Source organism: Petaurus breviceps, unplaced genomic scaffold (assembly GCF_028583685.1).
Source record: "Petaurus breviceps papuanus isolate PSGF00001 unplaced genomic scaffold, PetGlider_PUasm1.0 174, whole genome shotgun sequence".
In the NCBI taxonomy this organism is placed as follows: domain Eukaryota; kingdom Metazoa; phylum Chordata; class Mammalia; order Diprotodontia; family Petauridae; genus Petaurus; species Petaurus breviceps.
In genome coordinates, this window is record NW_027185761.1 from 13,834,717 (window position 1) to 13,844,492 (window position 9,776).

The following is a 9,776-nucleotide window of genomic DNA, read 5'->3' on the forward strand; positions in this document are numbered from 1 at the left end:
TTGTTCCATTCCCCGTTCTGGTTAATTCCTTCCCTGGTCACACACACTGTATGTATGCTCAGTCCATCTCCCCCTTAGAAGGCAACCTCCCTCAGGGCACAGACAGTCTTTATTTTATGTTGGCAGAGTGGTTGGCAAACACTTAATAAACACATTTCATTAGTTCATATTACCAATGTTGGGAGGGAAAAATGTTGGTAGAAAAAGGTTTTGTAAATGGTTAAAAGCTAGTAAATGTGAGCTGTTATTATTGATATTATTAAGGATGTTGGGGGGGGGTGGTCTGGATTTTTTATTTCATCAGTAGGGAGCTCCTCAGTAAGACACTCCCACCCAAATGATCAGCTCCTTCACTGCAGTTTTAGTCATAGAGCAGTGCTATTCAACTCAGACAGAAACTATATAAGAATTCCTGCTGGCACATGTTGCCCTAGAAAACCACCTATTAACACGATCTGTCTTTTGTTGTATTTTGTTTATTGTATTAGGCACTTCCCAGTTCCATGTTAGTCTGGTTTGGGCTACACTTCAGTGTGGTTCAGAATACATTCAGTCTGCTATCCCTTGGTTGACACTTCTCTTGTAAAGAACTCCCTGGGGCTCTGAGGGCTTATGGGAGTTGACCAGGGTCATCTGGCCCAAAATGAGTCAGGTGCAGCTTGAATCCATGTCATTCTGGTTCTAAGACTATCTGGCTATTCCCTGCGCTCCAGTTGCCTTTCCTACATGTTATCATTATTCTTAATTTTATTGATGATAATAAGACGTATCCTGGGCTTTTCATTGGATGAAAAAAATGCAAGCATTTGAATCTCATCATTAAACAAATGTAATTTTACAAGCCCCCAGCCTGGAGCAACAGGTCTCCATTTTGTGCCCTTGAAGATGTGCATTTTTCCCCAAAGAAGGCTTTTCTTTCCCTAGGTGAAATCCGGGTCACCGGCAGTGGTTGCCTTTGTGAAGGAGAAGTCCTATGGGTTGCCCAGTTTTGTCACCTACACCATCAGCATCTCTGATCCAGTGGTGCTCAGCCAGAGGTCCTCCTCTACTACACTGACCATTTCCAGCCCCATGACGGACCAGTCCATCACTCTCCCAGTCACCATGGTCTATGTGACTGACAGGCGAGGCCCAGGCCAGCGTAAGTTCATTGCTGTGACTATGTGGCCCTTGGGGATTAGATAGCTTCTCCTGCTTATATTGCCCAGGGTGGTGGTAGAGGGGAGCAAAGGTGAGACTTAAGGATTTTTCTGTAATAATTTTTAATTAAGAGTCAGTTGGGTCAGTCTGAGGTAGGTCACACCAAGTACAATACCTCCTCCTTTCCTGTGTGCAAAATAGAAGGAATTCTCTTGTTTACTCCCTACTCAAGATTTCTGGCCCTTCCCAGCCAGCTGGTAGCTGCCTGAAGGTGCCACTTTTTCTCTCCTATGGCTTAATTTTCATGAATCTAACCTAGGACTTCAGGTTTTCAAAACTGCTTTGCATTTCTAGGCTGTGTTGACAGCCTTGGTGGCAGCTCCATCTATCCTGAGCTATCACTGACAGGCATATTCAGAGCGCACGTGGCTTCCCATTCGTAATCTGAGCAAATCAAGGGATTCAAATGAGGCCCATTTCCCCAAAGGAGATAGTGTGTGAGCCCAGGGCATGGAGAGTAGGCTTGTTGGAGTAGATTAAGGCTCTGGGACACTATTTATAACCTGTCCAGTGATAGAGATTTCCTTTCCAATTGATTCCACAGAAGGAGCCAGCCTATTCCAACATTTCCTCGACTCCTATCAAGTCATGTTCTTCACGCTTTTTGCACTGCTGGCAGGGACAGCTATTATGATCATAGGTAAAATATTATATTCATATGTTTCCCAACTTGTACATCATTCCTGCCGCCTGATCTAAATAAACTGTTGCATGTCTTTCAGTTTACCATGCAGTTTTCTCGCCCAAAGAACACAACACACACCCTGCCTTCACTCCAAGAACAAGCCCTTCACATAGTCCTAACAGTAAGTAACTATTGGTTGTTTGATAAATGGGAGGGAAAAAAAGTATGGTAGAGTGGACATTGCCACAGGAAGATGTTTCCCCTACAGAATGGCCGTGAAGGATATAAACCCTGTTCTCAGACAACGTTAGCACCTTCCTCATTGCTGTGCAGCTAAATTTTACTTTCAGCAACACACATGTACACATGCATACGCATACAGGTGTGTGTACACATATTACTTGTAGTTCCAAGAGAAAGATAGCACTTATTTTCTCCAAAGGATTGCTAAATAAGGCTCCTGGATTTAGAGCTGGAAGAAACCTCAGGAGCCACCTAGTAAAAAGGTCACCTTGTTAGCATTCAACTCCCAGTTAAGAACCTCCTGTATGCAGACCATTATCCTGGATACAGGCTGGGGGAGATGCACAGTTTAGATAAGACATGACCCCTGCCCTCATGGAGCTTATAGTCTACATGGATCCAGCATGGATGGTTCTAATTACCATATTTAACATCAAAGTGTGATAGAGAGGCTCAAAACCACGGAGCTAGGGGAAGGACCATTACTCAGGAAGACTTCCTAGCAGAGCTTGCATTTGAACTGGGCTTTAAAGCATGAGAAAGAATTTAATAGGTGATGAGGGAGAGGGGCCATCCTTCTGGCACAGAAGAAAGGTATGTGCAGAGACATGAGGGTAGGAAATCAGAGGGAATGTTCAGAGGTCAGAGACCAATCCAGTCTGGCCAAAGGAAATGGCCTTGTCTGTTAAGATCCCTAAATGGAAAGAGGACTAGGAACAGCTTAACATAGCTCATCAGAAATGCTAAAGGAGGATCTGAAAATTTATGTCTTTTGTTTTCTTTATTAAAAAGTTGTCATCTGGGGCAGCTAGGTGGTGCAGTGAATAGAGCACCTGCTCTGGAGTCAGGAGGACCTGAATTCAAATGCGGCCTCAGACACTTAACAAAAAAACTAGCCGTGTGACCTTGGGCAAGTCACTTAACCCCAATTGCCCCTCCAAAAAGCAAAAAAAAAAAAGTTGTCATCTTAAACCTCATATTGACTATGGAACTAGCTTAACTGCTTGCTTTGGTCAATACTTTTTGTTAGTTTGTTTAGTTTTTGATTTGGGGTTTTGGTTTGTTTGGTTTGGGGTTTTTTGTTTGAAAAGGAATAGTAGAATCTAGAGGTATGATTGTATGCTAAATGTTTCCAGACATCCTGACTATGGTTGAAAGTAACTAAAAAAGGGGGAGCTGAGAATTAAGAGCAGTCATTTAAAAAACAAAGACCAAGAAATATTTGGCAGTGGAGTTATTTTTTTTTTAAATCAGCAGTTATAGACTTCACTTAGTGTAGTCACTGAGGTTCTCATTGATACATTTAAAACATACCGAGAAATATTTTTTTCAAAGTAATAACTGATATTTGTAACCCTAAAAATGCTTTATGTATATTGTTTCTTTTGAACCTCAACATAAGGGATAAACACTGCTTTACATAGGAGGGAACAGAGGCTATGAAAAGTTAAGTGACTTGTCCAAAGTCACAGCTACTAAGTGTCTGAGGAGGGATCAAAACTGGGGACGGCCTCACTCCTAAGTCTTGACTCTAAAACACAATATTAAGTCGCCTCTCTAGGTTGGTGGACTGATCCATCCAAACAATATTAGGGGGCTCTTCATATCCTCTAGGACAGGGGTGGGGAATCTTTGGCCTTGAGGCCACATGTGGCCCTCAAGTGTGGCCCTTTGACTGAATCCAAACTTCACAGAACAAATTCCTTTAATAAAATGATTTGTTCTGTAAAACCTGCACTCAGTCAAAGGGCTGCACCTAAGTACCTAGAAGACCACGTGTAGCCTCCAGGCTGCAGGTGCCCCACCCCTGCAGTTGAGTGCGATGCCACTGAGTACTGTTCTGTTCTTGGTGTGGCGTGCACACACACACACACACACCTGTCTCCTGACTTTTCTGGCATCCTTCAAGTCTCAGCTCAAGTCCCACCTTTCCTACTGCCTTCCCCCTGAGCGTACCCTCCTTCTTTGATTTATCCCTTCTGTATCTTGTCTATATGTAGTTGCTTGTATGTACTCTGCCCATTAGTCTGTGACTTCCTTGAGAGCGAGGGCTAGTTTTTAGCTTGTTTGATTTTTTCTTTGTATCCCCAGTGCTTAGCACATTGCCTGGCACATAATAGAAGCTTAATAAATATTTGTTGACTGACTGACCTCGATGAGCCTCAGATTCTTCATCTAGAAGAATGAGAACTAGGTGACCCTTTCTGATGAGTGCAAACTTGATCATCAGTTAACTCCTTGAAAAGTATTGTAAAAGACAGAACAATGAAAAATGCCAATGGGTCTAGTGAAACCTGAGAACTTACTTGATTTGAGTTCGTGTGGGAGATGACCGTTCAAAAATGAGGTGGCACAAAGGGCCGTTTCTGAGCACGCACTGGAAACGGCCATGATTGTGGTTATATTTCAGGCAGCCTTCCTGGAAGACCTGCTGAAGACCTGTGTGCCTCATACTCTGAAAGTGCTCCATGGCACTGGCTTAGTCTGACGAAGAACGTTAAACAGTTGCAGAAGAGCCTTTCTCAGAATCTCTCTTAAACGAATTGGCAAAATGCTTGACAATGCCAGTAAATGCTGAAGCCTCAACATGGCCACATCTAGATCCTTTTCTCCTGGGAAGGCCTACTGACTAGCCTGAAACAAAATTAAATTGTATTTGGCTCTCTGGCATCTTTCCAGTATAGTGTAATTCAAAGGCAATTAGAAGCCAAAAAATCTTGAGTCTCATCCCATCTGCCACTGGTTCTTTGTGACCTTGAGCACTTCCCTTCTCTGGGCCTCAGTTTCTCCATCTGTAAAATGAAGGGCTAGACCGGATGTTGTTAACCTTTGTCATGGCCCCCTGATAATCTATAGATCCCTTATAAACTAATGTTTTTAAGTGTAAAATAAAATACACGGGATTAAAAAAAATACATTGAAAATGTTATCCAAATATATTTTTTTTAAGCAATTGGGGTTAAGTAACTTGCCCAAGGTTACGCGGCCGGTTTTTTTATGTGGATGTTAAGTATCTGAGGCCGGAACCGATCCCGGGTCCTCCCAACTCCGGGGCTGGCACTCTTACTCACTGCGCCACCTAGCCACCCCCCCCCCAAATATTTTTAAAATGCAGGTTCACAGACACCAGGTTAAGAACTCCTGGACTAGATAAGCTCCTGTAGTTTTAACACTCAGGTGATTCAAAATGACAACGTTCTGAAGTTCAGGCTGGAGGAAATGATTCTTAGCAGGCAGTTAATGAATTCAGACTTCGTTGACCAGCTATGAATTGGGCTCATTAGCTCCAGAACACTGCAGTACAAAACCACAGCCAAAATCCAGACAGTGAGGGAGGTCAAGAGAAGAGAGTCACCAAATTGCAAACTGTTCAGTCTGGAGGGAACCTTCGAGACATCTGTTCCAACCTCCTCAATTTAATGTATTCAGCCAACATTTATTAAGCAACCACTGTGTGCAGACTACCATAACAAGTGCTTGCAGCACCATGCTAGGCACTTTAAAGATAGGGAAGCTGAGGCTAGAGAGGGAAAGTGACTGGCCCCAAATTGCACAGTAAGTTCATGGTAGAACTGGGATAGGAACCCAGATCTCCTGACCCCTGGTTTAGTCAGGCTAAATGAATAGGCAAATCTGATCCTGTTTGGAATTAACAACACCAAAATTGGGGGGAAGCTGTCTCAGGATCTGTTCTGGGTATGAGACAACATGATATAAAATTATGTCCTGTCAGACTTTATGAATTAAATAAAGCCTAAGGTAATGATAGCACTTTCTTTTTTATTTATGTGAGCTGAATTTCCACGCATATATACTGCCTGGACATTTCATCATGCCATAAATTCGTGAGGTTATAGAGGGATGTTAGGGAAATCATCTAATTTTTTAGGTAGTCAAAAAACCTACCCAGGAAAAACTATCAGTGAAAACAATTTTCAGCAACTGATTCCTTTCAACCTCTGAGTTCCTGTATATGGCCGGCTACTGCAGCAAGTCATTCCTCTTTCTTTTTCTATCCTAGGTTTCGTTGCTCCCACGACGACAATGCCTTTCAGCACTCTGCCCCACAATCGAAAAACCAGCCCACCCTCCCGGCTCTGGAGCCCTGATTACGCTTCCCATTAAAGTCTGATGAAAGAGGCCTGCCCCAGAGAAAACAGCCATTCAGGAAAAACACAGAAAGACTTTTAGTGCCTTTAATAATAATCAGATAAATGTATTCACACTGGAGACATCCCAATGAGATTGGAATATATTTCAAGTCAGATCTGATGAGTCAGGATGTGATAGTTCTGTGTTTTAACCCATGTGCTTCTTTAAAAAAATGCATAGTTCTTTTCCATGTTCCCTTGGATTCTTGAAGTCCTAGCAACTCTGCATCAGTCTTTGGTTTTAGGCACAGGTTGCTCAGGGTTTCTGGACAATGCTCATTTTTTCCCCCTCTTGGCACTAAAATTGTGCTGTTTCATATGCCTGGGGCAGTTAGAAGCTTCATTTCAAGTCTGTAGTAGAGGAGGCTAAAGGCTAATCTCATGTGGTAGGGCCATACGTCTTGGGGAAAGGGCTTTTTTTTGCATTTCATTTTCTTCCTGTGAAAACTAATTCCCCCTTAGCATGGCTGTTAAGAAGGGAAATAGTGAAATGGAAAAAAAATGTGAATATCCTGTGTTCTGAAGGCCTCGATTTTTCTTTTTGAGTCTAAATCATAGTGTCAGAAAGACTCAGGAATGCACTGCCTTGCTGGGTGCTCTCAATATTTTAGCCTTACAATGTGACTCAGAATTATCATTTGGAAATGGGCATTTATTTTCCTTTGCAAATGTGAATAGAGTCTGTCTTCTATGTTTTAAAAAGGAAAAAATAAGTATTAACATGGCATCTTTTGTCTACAGCCATGGCGTCTTACCCTGTAGAGGAGGCATCTCATGCTAGAGATGGGCTTAGCTGGCATCTTCCGAGTGCAAGGATGGTGCTTTGATTATTCAGGAAACACTCATCAGAAGGATGGGATGTGTTAGGGGATTTTTTCATTTTTTTAAGTTACTATTTTGTCCTGTTAAAGCACAAAGTTGTAGTTGTATGTTTTGTGTTTTGTTGGGTTGGTTTTTTTTTAGACATCCAAGTACCTCAGCAAACATTGAGCCTCTGTCTTTCTCCACTGTAAAAGGATTATCATCCTTTTCTGGGAGTCCTTTAGCTAATCTCATTTGAGTGGATCTCTGGGATTTGCTGGCCTCCCTACAAAATGCACTGAGCTCTTCTAGATCAAGGGGCAGGAGACATGGGGAGTGGGGGAGAGGGGCAGTTTGCTTCAGCCCTGAGAAGCTCCTTGTAGAGAAGAAGATGGCTGGAAAGTCTGAGGAAATGGTAGAAGATTGAGAAAGGATTGGGGACCTTGGTGAGGTATGGGGAAATAGTAGTAGTGTCCCCACCAACCCCAGCAATAAATTCAGAAGACCATTCAGAAGACTGAAACGTTAACTCAATCCTGGAAGAAACTTCCTTCTTAGTTACCACCATAAGGCTCTCAGAAATGTAGCTATTAATCCTTGAGACTGTGACTTAAAACATTGGCTACGTTTGTCTTTGTCCATAGAGTGGTGACCCCTGGCTGAGTGGGCAGTGGCCCTCCTGAAAATAGAGCTAAACAGATTTTTCCTCAAAATGTGGCCACACCATGGTCAGAAAATCCACTTGCCCCTTTCCAGTAGAGAATGTACCAAATATATAAGATGAACTTGTAGATCCCCTTTAGAACTGTGGATTTATACAATGACAGTCTCTGTGGCACGCTTTGTTGTCTTTTTTTAAAAAAATGTGATGTAATTGACCATTGAGAAGGCAGTGTGATGTCACCCTCTTCCTTCAAAGTGGGGTTATATAATTTATTTTCCATTGCATAAGGAAGAATTGTGCCTTGTGTACTACATGAGCTTGAAACTGACAACTTGGATGTAAATATGAGCATTTCTACTTGCTTTATTTAATAAAGCTGTATGAGATTCTTTAATCTTGTGTCATCATTACTGACTCTTTATTATGGGCTGAAGTTAACAAATAGCCACCATGCATAGATCATATCCATCAGAAGGCATTTATTAAGTCCTGCTATATGCCAGCTAAGCACTGAGGATACAAAAGCAGATTCCACTGTCATAGAAGGTCAGAACTGGAAGCGACTAGAGACTGAAGTTCAACTCTCCCAGTCTTTCAAGTCACGGCACTGGGGTCCAGAGAAGTCAAGTGATTTGTCCAAGACTGCACACGGTAGCCAAAAGTCTGAGCACGATCGAGACCCAGCTTGCCGGCTTTCCAAGCTAACATTCTTTTCCCCTGCACCATATTGTTGTCATCTCTAACTGACTTTACCTCCTGGTCCTGTTATCTGCGGAGGATTTTTGAAGCCACTACAGAAGAGCTAAACATGACATTTGTTACTAACCAAATTTTCATTCTGTTCTCATTGTTCAGTCGTTTTCCATTGTGTCTAACTCTTCATGATCCTATCCAGAGTTGTCTTGGCAAAGATACTGGAGGGGTTTGCCATTTCCTTCTCCAGCTCATTTTACAGATGAGGAAACTGAGGCAAAGAGGGTGAAATGACTTTCCCAAGGTCATACCACCAATAAGTGTATGAGAACAGATTTGAACTCAGGAAGATAAATCTTCCTGATTCCAGGCCTGGTGCTCTATCTACTGTGCCACTTAGCTGCCCCTATACTCATTAAATACCTCCAAAGCCAGGATAAATGGAGGTCAGTAGCAATGCTTTCTGTAGCTTATCCCCTAAGGGTGCACCTACCCTTTTGGTAAGTGTGCAGATCATTCCTCTTGCCTTAGATATAGACTCATAAAATTCAAAAAGTGCTTAGAGATCAGCTAGTCAACCCCTCCTTCTGCAAGGGGTAGTATTTATAGCTTATGTGTCACAGTCTTTTAATACCTTATGATTTACAGACCACATTACTCTCTGGGAGTTCAGTAATGGAAGTATTGCCATCTTTATTTTACATATAAAAAAGCTGAACTATGGATAGATTTTAAGTGACTTTTCCAAGACCATTTAGCACATAAGTAGCAGAACTAGAATTTCAAGTTGTTTTATTACATTCAAAATGGATATTCTGGCTACTACACCAGGCTGAAGAAGACACTGAGGCTTAAAGGGAACTGAATTCATAGAATCATAGTTTCGGTCTTGGAAGGGACCTCAGAGAGCATGCATTAATTGGGGGAAATCACTATTCTCTGTAACATGGGAGCAATTGTAAATTCTAAAGTCCCAAATTAGCTTTTAATCCTATGTCCTTGGGAACTGAGTTGGTCTGGTGCAAGGAGCAAAGTAGCAAAGCCAACCTTGGAATCCTTAAATCTAGCTTAAGGCTTTGAAGATATTACCACTACGCCGCGATGGAGGGTGGGCATCCACAGAGATGTATGCCTTACTCTCTGGGCCAGACTCTGAAGATGGCTTTGAGCATCAATTAGCCATCACACATTTATTAAGCACCTACTATGTGCCAAGTATAGGCACAGCCGGTGCTAAGACAGGGCAATAGGAGTTGGAGCATTGTTTCTGAGTAACAAGTAGGATAGTATGACTGGGCTATAGAGAGAATATATAGAGGAGAGTAAGACTAGAGAAGCAAGAAGGTACCATGTTGTGAAGAGCTTTTAGACGCCAGAGAAGTTTATATTTCAAAGAGGC

At 42.3% G+C, this 9,776-nt stretch overlaps 1 protein-coding gene across 1 annotated transcript in view; it reads left to right on the plus strand.

The window, feature by feature from the left end:
* Window positions 1-8,078, plus strand: part of NUP210 (nucleoporin 210) — a 183,763-nt gene extending 175,685 nt beyond the window's left edge. Inside the window, exons 37-40 of the mRNA XM_069083772.1 lie at window positions 925-1,141; window positions 1,745-1,840; window positions 1,923-2,006; window positions 6,090-8,078. Coding sequence (XP_068939873.1) covers window positions 925-1,141; window positions 1,745-1,840; window positions 1,923-2,006; window positions 6,090-6,193 — 501 coding nt within the window. The 3' untranslated portion in view covers window positions 6,194-8,078. The remainder of the gene's footprint in view (window positions 1-924; window positions 1,142-1,744; window positions 1,841-1,922; window positions 2,007-6,089) is intronic.
* Window positions 8,079-9,776: the final 1,698 nt, after the last annotated feature.